Genomic DNA, 19,689 nt, shown 5'->3' with positions numbered 1-19,689 from the left:
GCTTGTGTTCCCTCTCTTGCTATCAAATAAATAAATAAAATCTTTAAAAAAATGAAAAACCTAAAATATATATGTCTCAACTTAAAGATAGATTTTTTTTTTTTTGCTATTTTCCTCAAATTTAAACCATGTTGAATTTCAACCCAAATAGTATGTTGTAGTTGATCAAACAATATTGTTAGGACAGGAGATAATGTTATGATTTTCTCATTAATGCCCTTTCAGAGTCTGTTTCCTGAGCCCCTGTCCATACAGAGTCATTCTGTACAATTCCTCAGAGCTCTGTGGGAGAAGACCCAGGCAGAAGGTGCTCACAGCTTTGAAACAGCCATGATGGAGTCCACATTTCCACAACAGAAGGTAAGTGTTTGTTTCCTTGGACATTCTAAACTAATATTCAAGATTATCTAGAAACAGTTTGCCTTTTTCTTAACAGTTCAATTTTTTTCTTCTTTCCTGTGCCTTTTTGCATCATTATCAAAAAACACTAATTAAGTAATGATTTTCATGTGGTAATCATTGAAAGGACAGAGTGATATTGGTAGATAGGGTCATTGCTTGTTATGACTGTTAAATTAACGTTTGTTAAATGGAACACAGGGTGCCAGATGGTGAGTCCCAGTTCAACAAAATACCACAAGGGAAATTGAAATAGAGAAATTTATTACTCACTGGTCCTGGAGGAAGTACACAGCACACCTCTAGGGGCCACAGCAGGAGGTCAAATTAAGGTGCAGGCAGAGAGAGAGGCAGGGCCTGGGACAGATGCCTTTATTGCAGTTGTGGGTGGAGGGCTTTGGGAAGTTCCCAGGCAAAGGCCAGAGGAGTCAATTCAAACTAAAAAGAGCAGTTTTCTGTAAGCCTTGCCAGAGTCCATCTAAAGGGCACACCAGGAGAAGGCCCTCGGAACCAGAGGAAACTATTGATCACAAGAGCCATTAGAAGTGTCCTGCCAGGAGTGTGTGTTTGCTTGTGACTATGCAGGCTGCCATCTAGGCCATGAGTGGGCACGGAGGGATTAGTGTCAGTTTAAGTGCCCTGCAGCCCACTTGGCCAAACAAAATGGATTCCGAGGCACCAATACTATGGAGTAGCTTGATCAGATTCTCAACAGTGCTGTTTGAGGCTCACGGACTGACATAACACAGCCCACTCAGAGACACACAAAAACTACACAAACGATATGGAATAGAAAGCGTTTTTACAGAAGCAGATCATGGACTTTAGGATCAAAAGGGAAAGAGCATCGGGAAATTGGGTTCCAGTTCTTTGGTGCCTTTCATTTCTTCCCTCCCACACTTCTCTTCATCCCCTCGTCCTCTAAAATTGCCACAAAGTTAAAAAAAAAAAAAAAAGAGAGAGAGAGAGAAAATAAGGTGGGCAGAAGAGAGGGAGCATGATCAGGGTGAGAAAGAGCTCTATTGAGACAGGCAAGTATGACTTGAGACATAGTGTTTTAGGAGTGTGGACACAGGGGCAACGCTCTCAGGACACAAGTGAGACCTCTTGAGCAGATGGCCAAACTGGAAAAGGACCAGAATATGGAACTGCACCCATTCACCCATTCACTCAAAGAGTGAAACTGGAAGTGTATCTACACTGACGTGAGCAGGTTTGCATGAGAAAAGTCATAGGCCTGGGTATGGACAAAACAATCAAGTAAACCTGGCTGGAGATAGGAAGGCTGCTTAAGAAGCTATTACTAGAATCAGGTAGGAGATGAAGGTCTGAACTGAAGTTGGAAGTTGTAGGGAGAGGATGGATTCAAGAGCTATTAAAGAAAGTAGAACCCACAGGATTCGGTTCTTGATAAAGAAAATGGAAGAACCAAGGATAACTCCAGGTGCATCATAGGGCTGCATGGATGAGGGCATGCTTCTGAAAAACAGACCACAAAGGGAGCGGAGGTGGAGGAAGAAGGCATTCTCATTTATGTATTTGGAGTCTGAATTATCTGTGTAGCTAACTAGATGATGATGGTGGCTGAAATGCTTGTGTGGACTTCAGGAAGAAAGCCATTATTGGAGACATGGATTTAGAAGTCATAAAGTAACACTTGATATCACGGCAATTATCGGATCACTCAGGGAGAATATGACAATGAGAATAGAGAATGGTTATTGGTATCTCCTTAGTAAATTTAACGAGCTGCTGTAAGCCCTTCACATATTCAAAGATTCTGATTACCCTTAATTTGTCTTCAAGAAAGCCCAATAATAGGTATTAGATGCTTACTGGGCAAATCAGAGGTTCTGAGAGTATATGATCATGGTCTTTGTCCTTGTTTTACTATTAGAAGGGGAACAAGCACACCAATATTAAATAAATTCAAAGTACAGACAAGTAGCAGATTAATCAAAACCTGTTATATTGTAAAACGACTCAATACCTAAGTGTGAAAGGATTGTAAGAAGAATGACAAATGGGTGTGATTAATCAGAAGTTTATTTAGAATGGTCCAACTATTGCAGAAATTTATTTAATGTGTCCAACTATTGCATCACTATTTTTTGGCTTTGGTTTAAGAATTAGACTTGCCGTAGTAAGAATAAAGGAAATGCCATAATCAGATCAATGTAAAGTAGAATGGATTTTTTTTTTGCATATTTCTTTCAAATTTAAACTGTTGCATCATGATTAAAGACAATGCCTCAACTTCTTATAAATTTTTCATGTGAACTGTATTTTAACGGCAGGCAACTAGTAAATTAACACTTGGCAGGCTGCTTCAAGTCCTGAGAGATTTTTTTCTTAAATTGGTAAACCAGTTTTGTGCATGCTCACAAATATGCTTCTTCATATTTCTTCCATTTTATATCAATAAACATTCCTCTAGGGAAAAATTAACTGCAAATCAAAATGGTTTTGAAATCTTTAGTTTTGTAATTTTATTTATTCATAGGTAATAAAAAGAAAACCCTCTGATATCTGGAATGTACATTATGTAGCAAAGTTATCTCTCCAGGTATTTCTCAATCAAATTGATTTTCTTCTTCTTCTTTTTTTTTTTTTTTAATGAAGTGTTCTGCCCACTGAATTCAGAATAGCTGTGAGAATAATCCAAAGTCTGCTTTATTTCCCCCACATGCACCACTAGGTACATACACCAGGAATTTGAAAGGGATTTATATGTGTATATCTGTTGCTAGAAATGAGTTAACACTGCAGCCAAGGGGATTCACGTACACCAAAAAGGAAGAAACTCTTAAGAAAATGCCTGAGTCTCTAGCATGTAATGCTCTAGAAGGTTTGTTATTGCAATTGCTTTTTAAAGGAATCCTGGAATTTTAGAACTAAACATCAACAGTAAGAGAGCTATTAAATTGCCACCCACTTGAGGACAGAAGTTGCACCCTGTTTATCATGGCATTTGCAGGGCCACACGGTGGTACCCAATAAATGATGGGTACCAACTGAATAAATGAGTGAATCCTGTCATTGTTCAGATATTAAAATTAAAATTAGAAGCAAAGGGACCTGTTGGAAGTCACACGGCTGGTCAATGACACCACAATATGTCTGGTACCTCTCTACTCTGGGCACATAAGAAGATAACATTTCCCTACCTCCTGAAGTAAGGCTTGGCCATGTGACTTGCTTCAACCAATGAAACAGGAGAAGGGATACGTGTCCCTCCAGTCAGAAGCTTTTAGAAACAACTATGTGATTCTCCATGTCCCCTCTCTTCACCAACCATAGTAACTGTAGAAGCAAATGTTGATACTAGGTTGCCAGCAGATGGGCAAAGAATTCTGAGCCACAACATCGGGGACCGCTGCTCTGGAGAGCCACCCAGACCCACTACAAATTTCCCGTAAAGAAGAGGCAATCTTTTGTTTTGTTAAAAACTATGGTTTTGGTATTACAATAGGATAACATACCTATCTTGACTCCTATGCCTACGAGAGTAGGTAAGCATGGCTCTGAAGCCAGACTTCCTGGGTTTAAAATCGCACTGTGCCACTTTCCAGTTCTGAAGCCTTTGGCTCTGAGCTTCGGTTTCTTTATCTATACAGTGGATATAATATCTGCTACTACCTCATAGAGCTGTATGAGGATTGAATAAGTTCATACATAGTTCTCAGAACAGTGGCTGCCATTGTGACTTCTCAGTAAAGCTTAGCTAATATTCTGATTTCTGGCCATCATTTCTCTCCCTTTCTTCCAAGAATAACAAAGACACTATATAGATAACATAACTCTGGGTAGATTAAAGTTCTGCATGTAATCAATGAAACCTTAGAATTAGAAGAAAGTATGAGAAGCTATCTTTATGACCTCAGGATAAGAAAGAATTTCTTAAGATACATAAGCAAAAATCCTGAAAAAAATAAATATTTTTGACTAAATAAATGTTTCAATTTTTGTATTGCAAAATACACTCTAACAAAGTTGAAGACAAGCATAAGATGAAATATGTATAAGTAACACAAAAATTTCCTACATCAACAAGCAAGAGACAAACAACCCAAGATAAAACTGGGCAAAGAATGTGAACAGAAAATTCACTGAACAGGAAACTCAAATGTCAATAAATGTAAGAAAAGGTGTTTAGTCTCACTAAAAAATCAGTGAAATAAGTAATTTAAATATTTAAAAATAATATGCCTTTTTACAACGATCAGACTGGTAAGGATGAAAAATTGTGACAATACAAGTCTTGGCAAAGATGTGGAAAAAATGAGAATGTTTGTATACTATAGATAATATAAAAGATTAACCTACTCATAAAAGAAAAACATACTTAAGAAAAGCTATATATAATTATTAATTAGATTCATAAATGACTGCTAGCTGACAATTCAGGTGGGTGTGTAGCTAGCTTTCCAGAATCTTAATTCCTCTTCAAGTTTATCAGAAACATGCCTAGGCATTTTATCATAAATACGTATTTTCTCTTTTACCATAAAGAGGTTTTGTATTATAAAATACAAAAATCTTCTGTCCTAGACAAAGTTTAAGAAAAATTTTTCTTTGTAATCTTTTTAAAGGAACAATCTGGCAATAGCTAGTGATATGATAAACCCTTGTACCCTATTATCTTGTAGTTCTGTTTCTGGGTGAAACTCTCACATACCTGCACCAGGGGACAAGTACAGATGTCAACTGAATATTATTTGCGCCAAAGCATCAGGAGCAATGCAAATGGTCATCAGTAGAGAAATGAAGAAATTGTTGTGGTATAATCATGCCATACAGTCAGTGAAAGTGAATTAATTAGACCTATATGTAATAACATGGAGTCGGTCTTGAAAACAGGATATTAAGTTTTAATAAGCAAATTGCAAAAGTATAACAATATGGTAACTTAAATCTATTTTTATAATACTCTAAGCAGCATTATGAATGCTCATGGGTACATACCTGTGGTAAAAATACAATACCATATTTGGAATCACACCAAAATTCCTGATAGGCATGCTTCTGGATAACAAAGAAGTGTGTAAAGGAGAGAGGGAAATATTACTGGAAAGGGAATTAAGGAGATCCCAATTTCATCTGTAATTTTGTTTTTAAAAAAATCAGAATCAGGGGGCGCCTGGGGGGCTCAGTGGGTTAAGCCTCTGCCTTCGGCTCAGGTCATGACATCAGGGTCCTGGAATGGAGCCCTGCATTGGGCTCTCTGCTCGGTGGGGAGCCTGCTTCCTACTCTCTCTGCCTGCTTCTCTGCCTACTTGTGATCTTTGTCAAATAAATAAATAAAATCTAAAAAAAAAAAAATCAGAATCAGGGGCATCTTCATGTCAATTAAGCATCCTACTCCTGGCTTCGGCTCAGGTAGTGATCTCAGGAAGGTGCAATCAAGCCCCGCATCAGACTCAGTGCTCAGTGTGGAGTCTCCCTGAGATTCTCTCCTTCTCTCTCTGCCCTACACTGTGCTCTCTCCCTCTCTCTAAAATAAATAAATAAATATTTTTTAAAAATCAGAAGCAAAATACCAGTATTTATTAATATGGCGAGCACATAGATATTTGTCACATTATCCTTTGTGTATGCTTTTCTTTCTTTCAAAAAAATTAACCCCATAAGTAATGTCTAAAAGTAGAGTGTTGATAGATTTGACTACATAAAAATGTAAGGCTTATAGAAAATAGAGCCCGTCATGCACAATAACTTAAAATGAAAATATGTGTAATAATTATGAAAGCAAAAATTAATATCCTCAAGATACCATAAGTTCATGCAAATCAATAATTAATGAGTCAAGGACATGAGCAAATAACTCAAAGGTGATTGTGTTCAGAAAAAGTATTCTGCTTCATTAATAGTCAAAGATATAAAAATTGAATTTAAAATAACATTAACATTACCCTTTTAATCCATTTTTTGAAGGATAATGATCAGTTCTGGCTACAGCAAGGGAGTTTAGACACTCTCACACATTTTTAGTTGGAGTGTAAGTTATTTCAACACTTTTAAAAAACAATTTAGCAATGCAGGTCAAGAGTCTTAAAAATGTTCATATCCTTTAACACAGTGATTCCATTTCTAGGAATCTATTCTAAAGAAATAATCTGAAATGTGTACAAAACTTCAGATTGTGCACACCAAAAAATATTATGGAGTTTTTTATAACTAGCCTAAATGTCTCAAGACAGGCGAATGAAAGTATACAAGTATATACTTTCCATCCATATGGAAGAATATTAAGAAAACATGCAAAATCATGTTTATAAGAAATGTTTAGTGACATGAAACAATGCTACGTCAAATGCCACATTGCAAGATACAAAATTATTTATATAAGGAGGATTATTTGGAGGATTCCGTTAAAACAACCAAAAGGAAATACACAAAAATATTAGCAATAGTTAGCTCTGGTTGATGGAATTAGCATTTTTGAAATTTTATGTTAGAAGTATGGTTTCTTTTATAATCAAGGAATAACAGATATTACAGATGTACTATTTTAGTTACATTGCTTTATGTAAGTAAATGTAAATGAGCAGTTTACTTAAGGAAAAATCCATTTTAAGTTCATCGATTTCCATTATAAAATAAAGATTTTAGGAAAAGGGCAGAAAATCCATTAATTTACTTAGGAAATGAGAAGGATGGCCTCTGGGAGCAACTAGAGATACCATTAGTAATTTCATTCCAGTGCATGTGTGGCCCAGCCCTTTAAAGGGAATGGCGCTCTGATTATCAGAGGAACAGACAGTTGACAAAGTTGATTGGGGATTGCTAAAAGACTGGAATTTGAGAGAGAAATCTCCTTTATTGACACACATGTTCCAGTTCCCAAAGCATGGAGAAGTTCCATATGCCATAGAAATGAGGTCTCAAAACTGCCCATTATGGAGACAAAAAAGAAAAAATTTAATTTACTGCTGAAATAAAATATGCCCCATCTGGCTAACATTTGGAGGTTTGTTTTCAGTCCACACTGTTACAAACACACTTGACAGTTCCCAGGATAATTGGCTGTAGTGTCAAAGCATAAATAAAAGTGAAGCACGAGTTCTGGGTATAACGAAAAGGAGACCTTCTGATGCTCCCCAAGACTTAGATGTAATGTGTTGAGTTGCAGTGTTAATATCATGCTCGAGGAAATAAATGCATAAGTAAGGAGTGGTTCTATTCTATATAAGCTGTAACTATCCACATTCTTAAGAGAAATTTAAGTCTGCACGTGCGATGTAAGTGACAAGTGATGTAGGTCAGCCTCCAGGGAGAGCAGGGTGAATCCCGGGGTTGGAGAGACATTAATTTTGTTGCGCCCTCCCTTTCAGAGCAAGCTAGGTGAGAATGGGATAAACAGGAATTGGGTTTGTTGATTTCAAAAGCCTAGATCAGGGTAGGGACTTTTAAGCTGTAAACTGAGAACCAGGAAAATCTGATCGGCATTATCTAAGAAGCAAAGGTGAGGTCAAGAATGAAAAGAAGGTCTGAATAAAATCTAGTGATTAAGAGGTAAACTCCAGAACAATATCATTCATAATAGGAAGCCAAAGACAAGGGGGTTGAGAGGGCAGATTGAGGGTGGACTGTAGATGCAGATGCAAATGTCTGGGACACTCCTGACTGAGAGAGAGCTGGCTGGCAGGAGGTTAGATATTAAAATAGTCTGGGCTTTTAAATGAAAGAGGTACAGGGCTTCATATAAGGAGGATGACATGAGCAGTAACATGGAAGAAACAACAACAAAATCACAGTGAAGTCCTGGCGAATGGAACCCTAAGTTCATTCATTAAGTTACAAACACTTTTGGCAAATGCCTGCTTTATGCCAAGCTCTGTGCAGAGGCCAGACATAAATAATCATGCTCTGCCCCAAGGAGACAAGCAATCTGCAAGTAAAGAAAGGCACAATGTTCCACTGAAAGATCCTGTAAAAAAAATAAATAAAAGGCCTGGAGGAAGTGATGAAGAAGAGCAGTGTTTGTTGGGTGGTCAGAGTCTTCTCTGACCTCGCGTCAGGTGAGTTTTCCTGGCAAAGAGAATAATTTGCACAAAGGCCTTGAGACCATATTACAAAAACAAAAATAACAGATAATTAAAAAGAAAAGAAGAAGAATGAGAAGAGAAAGGCAAAACCTTGGTGCATTAGAGCATTCTCTTTTAAATTTAAATAATACATCCCATCAGAAAAATAATTTGAGCAAGCACCCTCCATGTTTATATTTATTTACTTATAAATAATACACATGTATTATTACACTCATCATTTTTATTATGAAAATTTAAAAAATAGAAATCTTAAAGGATGATATGAAAAGTATACAAAAGTAAGAGCTCTAATATTGTCCTCCTCCTCCAGTACTGGGAATGGTCATACCACCCCAGGAATAAACCCTTTCCCCTTCCACAGTGTTCTAAGAAGGAGAAGAATCAGGGTAGAGCCCAGGGAACTAAAAGGAGAGTTCGTCTGGGGTAATTTACCTCTGCCTTGTAAGCCATGTAAGCCATGTAAGCCTTGTAAGCCATGGCAAGGAGCTTAGATTTTCTTGTAGTCTATGGGATGTCACTGAAGAGTTTTGAGCAGCAGGCATTATTACCAAGCCTATCTTGAAATGATCACACAGTACACTATGTAGAAGCTAGATCAGAAAGGGGGTAAAAGTAGAATCAGAGAGACCATGAAGACTTTTGCTCACCCAGATGAGAGAGGAAAGTAATTTGAACTAGAATGGTCCTGGTAGGGATGGAAATGAATGACACAGTCAATATAAATTTTGGAGGTAAAAGGGACGTAGCAAGCTAACTGAAAAAGTGTAAGGGTGAGGGAGACTTTTGAATATCTTAAATTTAAAATGCCTGTGGGATGTGCCAGTGTAATTGTCTAATAGACTTATTTGTGGTTTAGGCCATAGACAAGGGCACTCTTGGCACAGAGGTCATGAAAACCATGTGAAGATTAAAGCAATCTGAGAAGATAGTTTAGAGAGCCAAAGCACCCAGTACAGAGGTGAGTTCGGAGAGCAGCCAGAAGACAAAAGGAGCCAGAAAGTATGAAAGTCACCCATCTCAAGAGAGTCCAAGAAAGGGAGAGAACAGAGGTGAATGGGATTTGGCAGCCACACCGAGGCAGCAAAGTACAGAAGGGTGCCCATCTGACTGAGCAACTTGGAAAAGGCAGTTTTAGGGACGTTTTAAAGGAGAGGTTCAAAATGAAATAGCCAAAGGAATGAGGAGAGAATGAGCAAGGAGACAGCATCTGTAGAGATCTGGTGCAGAGGTTGGTGCTGAATGGATTCCGTCATGGAGGAAGTATGGCCATGCTTTAGAATGGGAGCCCCCTGCGCATGTTTGCAAGTGTGGGGATGACACAACAGAGAGGGTGAGGATGGTGAACAGATGAGAAAAAGTGATTGCACACAGACCCAGATCAAGACGTAGAGTTGTTGGGGGAAAGATGAATGAGTGCTGTTTCACGGCTTTTCATCTTTTTCAGTGAAATAAGAGGTGAGGCCATCATCTGAAAGTATGATGGGGGGAGGAGGGATAGAATGTAGGAGGTTTGAGGAAAGAAAGTCTAAAATGAAATTCTCAGAAAAATAAACTATGAACTTACTAGAGAAATATAGCAGGACTTTAAGGCAATGAGAAACAGCCATTTGGGATCTGAGATAACAGACTTAGAGTAAAACGGAATTTTGATTTTCTCCAGTAGTGATTAGCTGTTTCGGTGCTATAATGGAATTCATTCAAGCTTGAGCTTTTGTCTTTTGGTTGGGTGGTAATTAAATAGTGAAAGAATTTAGGGTAGGTAGGGGAGATCTGTGTTTGAGAAAATAAGAGGGTCAAGGGGCAGACCAAAAGAAAAAACTTGAAAGACCAAAAGAAAACATAGGAAAGCCAATTTGAGAAACAGAAAGATGGTCTTTAGATCCCAGAAAAAAAGTTATTTTCTGAATGAAGAAGAGGATGGATTTATGTTGAACTTCTTTTCACAAGAACCCTTGGCTTCTCTTCTCAGCCCCAACCCATGCTCTACCACTCACCTTGGAAGCAAGGGCACAAGCCCATTCTTCATGCGCTGACCAAAGCTAATGCAGACAGCCCGTAGCCACTAGGCAAGATGAGGCTGGCCGTGACTGTGACCAAGGGTGTACCTTGCTATGTGTGTGAGACTTGCAATGCTAGGGAACACTGGGAGACTATTAGCTTCAGCACAAGATGAATTTTATCATAGTTTATGTGCTGTCCGGATACCTACAATCCCCCCCCCACCAGAACCACATTATAATTCATCAGGGATTAACGTGATTAACATAAGAGGACAGGTTCCAAGGTGAAAAGAGTCCTTGAGACCAGACACATCCTCTGGAGACTTGTATAAGCAGGACTTTTATTGATGCCTTAGGACCAGAGAGTTTGGAAGTCCAGCCAGATTCTCAACTTTGCCTCCCTAAATACTGCCTCTACCTTCGTTCAGATTCTTTTTTTTTTCCCCTTTAACAGCTATACATCATAATAATCTATAGGGCCCCTCATTTAAACAATTCCATACACTCAACTCATACTAAGTGATCACACATGACTTTACAAACGCAATGAACCTAAGTGACTGTTTGATTCACTATTTAAAAACTAGAAAATTATTATCCTTACACTTGGCTAATTAATATACACTAATTAATATCTCCCTATCAGCCACACATATTGTGCTTGTGTTGTACATAAACTTTTTTTAAAAGAAATTAAAATTGGCAGAAGGAATACTTTCTCAGTTTAGTTTAAAACCTGGTTGATCACATGTATTGTATTTCCTTCGTTTTTCACAAGCCAAACTGTCCTATGATGAAGCATGTCAATTTTACTACTGGAGTGAACATTCCTTCACAGTCAGCCAGATGTTCTGCATCAGTCAAGGAAATTAAAAAAAAAAAAAAAACTTTAGCAAATAGTTAACAAAATAACTCTATTCCTGGGGGGACAGAGGTACGTAGTTCCTCCAAAATGTCTATTCCAATCCAGTAGTGGTTTGGGTTCTTAATCAGCCCATGAGTAAAACAGTATCTATTCCCCCCTCAGTGCTATCAAGGATATTGTGTGAATGCATACAAACCATGGGCACTAAACTATGATAATAAATAGCACTTTATTTCAAGCAAAGTGGAAGCATGATAGTTAGAAACCCAGGCTCTGTGTTTGAATGTTGACCCGCACTTACTGGTTCTTTAAGTCCTCTGTACTTCCTCTTCTCTACCTATAGAGTGCAGGAAACACTTGGCAAGCATGTTGGGGGATTTAGAACACATAATACATGTAAAATCCTTGGACCAGCAACTGGCCCACGTTGAAGAGCTCAGTCAAGTGTAACTAGTATCATGTTATTATGCTGCCTCTGCAAGACGCCTTCAACAAAATGAATGACCAAGGTTTCATCTTTTGAGAGTGAGATCGATTTTCACAACAGCCAAAAAACTTATGTAGGCCCAGATCTATCATAAAAGGAGACGACTCAAACCAAATAATAGTTAAAAGCTGGGTTTTACTCAAGTAATGAAACTTTTTTTGCACGTGCCTAATGTATATACTCTACAGAACAGTCCTGGAAGAGATTTCTAAAAATGGTTTGAGCAGAGACCATGTCACTGAAGTGTGAGTAGACATCCAAGTTTAACACTCATTTCAAAATATAGATCCTGGTTTTTTTTTAATCTAAAAAAATCAGAGCAATTTAGATATCTCATACTAAATAAATCAAGAAAGAGAAGAGTGTCACTACTTGCCTTTGTCTTTAAGATCCTGTATGTTGCATGTAGATTAGATCTCTGGGGACCCATTACCAAATTACCCTCTTTAGGGATTATGGAGTAACCTTTTTTTTTTTTTTCAATTCAGTATACAAGTATTTTCTAAAGTCTACTTATTTTCAACACATTGTTGTATTGTTCTACTATCTTCACTACGATTTAGGGTTCTAATTGAAGACCATTCCGAGGGGAAGGGGCCTTTTTTTAAAAATTCTTTTGCTAACTACAGCCAACAGAATCATTTAGTGCCTCACTCCAGGCTTTGATAATTCCTTCTGTAGTTGCCCTTGTAGCCAACCCAAATTGTTCATGCTGAGTGTAAGCCCCTTTTTTCATGATCTTTCACCAGCCCTGATGGGAAACATTAGAACACCTGAGTCTGAGGGCTGCAGAGTAGTTCCCAGATCCTAGCACAAGTGAGAGTCCCAGGAGACCTTGTTTAAATGCAAATTCTTGGGACCTCTGAGGATTTTGCAAATGGTAATCTTGGGGGCGGGGGCGGAGTGGGCCTGCAACTCCAACACAAGATCTCCCAGGGACCAGTCTTATGGAAATAGTGAAAAAGAGTCAAAAGCAACTGGAATCCAATTGACTTGGCTTGAGTCACACCTCTACCACCAACACATTCTGGGAATCTGGGCAAGTTGGTTAACCTCACTGAAACTTAACTGCTTCATCTATAAACTGGGAACAGATCCACCTGTCCCATGGTGTTGCTAGGAAGGTAATACGAGGTGATGCATTTCGTTAAATACCCAGAAGAGCAGCTGGCACAGAGTGAGTGCCCCATAAACAGCAACTATAAAACCACTGCTTCATAAATTTTGTGGCTGTGGTGAAATCACCTGTTTAGTTTTCTCTTTTTGGGATTTGTAACAATTTAGGTATCTTTATGGCCCTGCTCTGAATATTTTCCATCTTCACCTACTTCATAAGAACTGAACGCTGTGACCCGTGTCTGATCAGGGTCCAGGTACCTCATTATAGGCCTATCTGTGTGTCTAATCATGCCCCAAATGGGCACACCTCATTGCATCCTTCAATTTCAGCATCTCGTTAGCATGCTCCATTTGCCCACCTTGTTATTTCCCATCCCCTTATCAATGCCCCCCCTTTTTTTGCTTTTCCTTTCAATGCTCACATCTTCTTATGTCCATTTCTTTATTCATCGTAGTAAATCCTTCCTTTTATGCTTGTCATGATTCCTTCCTTTCTGCACAGCTCATTACATGCCTCCATCTGTGAACCTCATTATGCCATCCCATTTTTATCTCGTTACATCCTCACCGTGCACATATTATTAGCTCCTCCATTCATGCATAGCACTGCATTCTTTCCCTCTGCTTCTTATCACGACCTGCCCTTTCCACCCTTCCCATTTAATGCTTCCATTTATAAATCACATTACATGCCCCCAAATGCTTTATCATTACAGTCCTCCATTTATGCATCTCATTACACTATTGCCCATGCACATTTCTATGTGCATTTCTGTTTGTACATCTCATTACAGCCCCATCAAACATACACATGGCATTACTCCCCTTTCAAGTATTCACGTTGCATTACATCCTTCTATGTTTGCATCTTATTACGTCCAATATTCTGAGGTTTAACAACAAACCAACAAAGACAGATAAGTATGTTACTTGCTTTTAGAAAACAAAGTATGTTTCTCAGGCGCCTAACATCAGTGTTTCTTAAACAAACCATTCATTTCAGAAATGTTTACATATTTATCTAGCTAAGAGACAAAAAACCCTGTATTTTATATGCATAAAAAAGCTTCTTATCTCGTTTTGTTCAAATCATCATCATTATCACTACTTTGTATTATTACTCTACAGTGTACAAAGTGGTGCAATTATCCATGAACTTATTTGAAGCGGCAAGTCTCTGCATGAGACCGCTTAGGGATCACAGTCATTTTACAGATGGAGAAGTGCATTGAAAGCACCAAGAAATTATTTCCCAAGACCTGCTAGTGAATGACAGTGGCAGGACTCAAACTCCCATCTTCTGGTTCCAAAACCTTCCTTCTTTCTGCCATACTACTCTCCAGCAAAACAAAAACAAAAAACAATAAAACAAAACAATACCCTTATTTCTAAGTATCACTTGCATCACTTAAGCCATTCCATAACATTTCCCTATGATGGAAGCTGGGGTTAGCATGCTTTAGGTTTGCTTTGTTTTGTTTTCTAAAACAAAACAATGTGATATCAAACTTTGAGATCACTTTGCATTTCCTGTTTATCTCTTTATCTCTGAGTTCAAAGAGCCAGATTAAAAGAAGCTTTAATGTGGAGCCTCTCCCCCAACAAGACTAAATGCACATGGAATAAAATGCAAAAATCAGGAAAAAGTGATGGTCCTTTACTGATCTTCACCACCAAGGCCAGCCTCACACAGGCAAAGTAAGGGGACTTCCCTATGAGGGAATTAAGGCGTACTAAGGAAGCCCCCCCCCCCCCCCCCCACTGCAGAACCTTTCTTCCGACAGATCATAACCCCGGCGAGTTTCTGCTTCATTGAACTGTGTCCTCTGCCTCACTTTTATTTTTTATTAAATTATGAATATCTTATAAATTCAGAAAAGTGCAGAAAAATGATGCCCATTCCCACCACAAGACAGAAGAGATGTTTACATTTCTTCCATATTTACTTCAAATATTCCCCTTGAAAAAAAGAAAGAAACTGTTGCAAATACTCTCTGGAGGGTGGTGTGTATTATTTCCATGGATATTTTGGTACTGTTGTTTTAAACTTCTATATAGGTTATCATATTGCACATATCTTTTGCAATATCCTTTCTCTGCTTACCAATATGTTTTAAAAATGTATCTATCTGTTCACACATGTGGAGCTAGCTCATTCCTTTTAGTATCTACAAAGTTTTCCATTGTGTAAAGAGACAAGAGTTTACTTTATCCATTTCTCTATGGATAATGCAACATCACATCTGCCTTGATCTCTTATTACTTCATCAGTGCTTAATGCTGTGCTCTGGCCTTTGAATAACTAAGTGGAGACATTTGAAATTCCCACATAGAGGAAAGCAAAGTCTTCTCCGCACATCCACAACAGAGTCAGTTTTATTCCCTTTTTTTTTATTCCAAGTAGTAAACACACCAACAAAATGATAGTTCTTAAATAAAACTAGACCCTAACCAAATGTTGATGTATTAAAATAACTGCACCTAGAAAGTGTAGTCTGATTCCCAGAACCTGGAATGCTTCTTATGATAGTGAAAGGCAATGAAGAAAAATGCAATGTTTGCCATATAAATGTGGTTGATTGTCCCCCTGGTTTAAGGAGTCACTGGAGACAACTGCCAGTCCCTGATGCAATCGGACCAATGACTGTGGTCACCAAATGCATGGCCTAGTTCAGATATAAGAAAAGACTGTTAGATAGTAATCCTTCCAGAAGTTTCAGAGCCCAGAAAGGCCTTCCATTGTGAAGCACAAAAGGAATTCTTCATACTGTGCTGGTGGGAATGTAAATTGGATCATTCTGGAAAGTAATTTAACAGAACTTAGTGAAGTTAAAGATATGCATAATGTTTAATTGTTAATGTCCTTTGCAAATAAGATTTCTGGAACAGAGCAGATGACTTACAGCCAATAATCTCACCAGCTCCCCTTTGCTTCAGTTATTAACCCTGGGACACACAATGAGAGCCCGGTGTCATCATACACATACAAGGGTCTATAGGTAAAAGAACCCTGAAAATATGGATAAAAGAACCCTGAAAATATGGATCTGGATACTTATATAGGGGAAGGCCAGCAGCCCCATTCATCTGAAAGAAGGGGAGAAAAAATGTTGGTCTTTGGGAAGGATTCTGGGTTCTTCTACCTTGTGAGATATAAACAAATCTCTCCAAGGGGAGTATAAGACCAGTATCTCCAGGTTGACAGCTTAAAGATGTCTCCAAATCCTGGGTCTCATCTCCACCTTGAGATGTAAACACATATTTCTGGGAAGATAAATCTCTCTAGATTGTCTCTTAGTTTCTAATTAGGCATAAATCAACTTCTCAAGTTTGTTCTTTTAGCCCGAGTCCCAGGTTTTAGTAAAATTTGTCCAGAAAGTCTATGGAGAAACATAAAAAATATTTTCTCTACAGTCCTTAGCACACTTTGTGATGCAGCAGTTCCACTTCTGAATGATTATCCCAGAAAAAATTCTTACTCGTATCACAAAGGGAAATGTATGAGGGTACTCATTGTTGCATGGTGTGTGTAGATGCAAAGATGGGGGCTGGGGAAATGGTGAAGTAAAATGTGGCGGTGTCGGATGCGCACTATGAAATCACTCTGTAGCAGTGATGGCAACAAACCCAGTACACACACAGGCCATATGCAGAGCTTGAGAGACACAAGCAAGAAATAGAATGTGGTCCATGGCAGAACATCATTTGTGAAAATGAAAAATACACTAAACATTGCTCCATATTTTTTGAGAATCAAGACATGTTCAAAGAAATAGATCAAACCCAAAAGAACAAGAGCTTATATAAAGGGGAGGTAGGAGGAGCATCTGGGCATGAGAGTGGTATTAGGGATAACTAGAGAAAAATAAGAGAAGGACCTCACCCCTAACAAAATAACCTACATGGCCAAAGAGTATGGCTATCTCAGTAATTGATTTCCAGAGGAGAAAAAGAAAGCCCCGTCACTGAGCTTGCTCCCTATCAGCACCCTGGGTGGTCTTGTACCATGCGGTAGTACAGTTGTCTCCCACACCGCTTTATCCTCGGGGATATGTTCCAAGAACCCCAGTGGATGCCTGAAACCATGGATAGTACTGAACCAAATATGGACTATGCTTTTTTCCTATGCATACATACCGTTAGGCACAGAAAGAGATTAACAATAAAAACTAATCATGAAATAAAATGATATAACGATGTACTATAATAAAACTTATGTGAATAAGGTCTCTCGGAATATCTTAACATGCTGTGCTCACTGTTCTTGTAATGACATATAGTGAACGAGACGAAGTAAGGTGAAGGACGCACGCGGTGTGGTGGAGAACCACTGGGCTACTACCGACCTCTCATGTGGAAGGAGGATCATTGCTTCCAGACTGGGGTTGACAGTGGGGAACTGAAGGTGTGGAGAGTGGAACCACAGATAAGGGGGGACTACTGGACATTGTGGTGTGAGATGCTCAATATATCATTGTTACAGGCAGATGGCAAGCATCAGTTGGGAGGGAAAAAAAAAACAAAAACTCTACAATTCTTTGCTTTCCAGTGTGAAAGGAGATCCCATGGGAAAGCTGGCTGTCATGCCAACAGTTCCAGTGATTACACTTTACTGCTACCACCACTGTAGAAATGTCATATTTTCTTGACATTTTGAACAGTGGTAATCTTTTGCCCTTGCTTCCACTCTGATTAAAAATACTTTGCTGGCTTTAATGGACTCAATTTTAGAAGAAATTTGGTTCCTAAAGAAAGTCATTAGGGATTTATCAAACATGTATAAAGCTTCACCCAATTTTCCACCTTTAGTTTCCACTCAACTCAAACACTTACATTAGCTTTTGCAAAAAGCTCTTTATTTAAACACTTGTAATGTTTACTGCCAACATTTTATAATCACATTATTTTTTCATGATCCTTAGGCAAGTGAGAAAACTTTGACTTTTTTAATCGAATCAAATATTCTATCATATTTGTTGGTTCTTACATGAAAGAATTCTTCAGAGCCTCTCTGTGAAATGAATCCAACCAGCCACTTGGAGCCAGACCCATGGTTAGAATCACCATGACTTGCCAAGAAATGATTCAGTTCTTCCCATCACGTGGGTACTCAAGGATAGGATGAAAGTCAAGTTTGTTTCATGATCTATAGTGATGGTAAGAAGCTAGCCACACTGACCTCATATACTCGTGTGTACCTAGAGTTCCCTTATTAATCTGGGATAGAAAAAGGAGAAACAATGGAACAGAGCTCATATGACATCCACACTGAACACTGGATCACACTGTGCATTCCTCTGGGGCAGCACCCTCCTGGCCTCTGCTCAGAGTCTGTTGCTCGCCCCTTCCCCACATATCCCAGCATTTCTGCCAACTTTCAAATAAGCCCCAACAACTTCAATTTTCACACCTCCTCTCTTCCTTCCAAGTTTTGTCTCTGATCTTCAAGAAGGGAATTTTTACTCTTGCAACCAGATTGTGTATGTTGTCATTTAAACCAAACTATTGTGGAGAAGTCTGAACGTATGCACATGAGGATTGAAAATTTCCTCAGATGCCAATTAATAGAAACAAATCAGTCATGTTCATTTGTTTCCAAGGATATAGGATTAACCGGCAGTCCTTGCACATCAGAATAACCTGAGAATTTGTTTAGAAATGCAGATTCCCAGGCATAATCACCTGCTGATTGGTTTAGATTTCCAGGGATGGAACCTGTATTTGTTGTTTGTAACAAGTTTCCCTGGAATTCTGGATACCAACACCTTCTGAGAACTGGTGATTGGAAAAGCTGAGAACAAGCAAGCAACATGCTATATTGAAGGATTTAGACAAACACTCTTCAGTTATTAACATTTTATTCTAGCAACTTGTTTTATAAAATTAAAATGAATTCCTATAATACACATAGAAATATAAGTGGTTTTTTTTTTTTTTTAAATAAAAATCTTCTGAAAGGGCTTAGTGGGCATAATTGATGAGAAAATTAAAAACAAATGCTGAGATGCCTAGGTGGCTCAGTCAGTTAAGAATTCAATTAGGGACACCTGGGTGGCTCAGTGGGTTAAGCCGCTGCCTTTGGCTTGGGTCATGATCCCAGGGTCCTGGGATCGAGTCCCGCATCAGGCTCATTCGGCAGGGAGCCTGCTTCTCTCTCCACCTTTGCCTGTCTCTCTGCCTGCTTGTGTGCACTCTCTCTCTCTCTCTCTGACAAATAAATAAATAAATAAATAAAATCTTAAAAAAAAAAAAGCATTCAATTATTGATTTCAGCTCAGGGCTTAATCTCGGGCGTGGTGAGTTCAAACCTCACACTGGGCTCCATGCTGGACATGGAGCCTACTTAAAAAAAAAAAAAGAAAGAAAGAAAGAAACCCTAAATGCTACTGTTGATATAAATTACAGGTAAAATCTCTATGTCTCAATTAGCAAAAATTTGTAAAAGATTCACTGAACATTTCATATGAGCAAAGCACTATACTTAGTACTTTCAGAAGCTACAAAAATAATAAATAATAAGTTTTCTTGCTGAGGGGCTTTAATCCAGTTGAGAGCCAAAAGAGTCACACCAGAAGAAGCTTAATAATGACCACAACTAAACACAAAGATGTATTCCAGCTTTCCTCTGTGAGGAACACTATGGACCCAGTTCATTACTGTCTTACATTCTGGAATGTAGGATGATGTCTCCTTCTTCCATTTATCCTTGGTTTCTGACACAGGTGCTATAAATTGCTATAAGTTAAATTCAATAGTAATATTTTTCAG

General features: G+C 38.5%; 1 protein-coding gene across 4 annotated transcripts in view; it reads left to right on the top strand.

Moving 5' to 3' along the window:
* Window positions 1-19,689, top strand: part of VEPH1 (ventricular zone expressed PH domain containing 1) — a 246,357-nt gene that overhangs the window by 183,401 nt on the left and 43,267 nt on the right. For all 4 annotated transcript variants that reach the window (XR_004382083.1, XM_032852594.1, XM_032852593.1 and 1 more), the window contains one exon: window positions 226-360. Coding sequence is in view for 3 of the 4 variants with exons in the window: in XM_032852594.1 (XP_032708485.1) it covers window positions 226-360 (135 nt within the window). In the remaining variant the exon portion in view is untranslated. The remainder of the gene's footprint in view (window positions 1-225; window positions 361-19,689) is intronic.

This window comes from Lontra canadensis, unplaced genomic scaffold (assembly GCF_010015895.1).
Source record: "Lontra canadensis isolate GAN:19392208 unplaced genomic scaffold, GSC_riverotter_1.0 scaffold6, whole genome shotgun sequence".
In the NCBI taxonomy this organism is placed as follows: Eukaryota; Metazoa; Chordata; class Mammalia; order Carnivora; family Mustelidae; genus Lontra; species Lontra canadensis.
The sequence above is the reverse complement of the archived record's forward strand: the minus strand, read 5'-3'. Positions and strand labels throughout refer to the sequence as shown.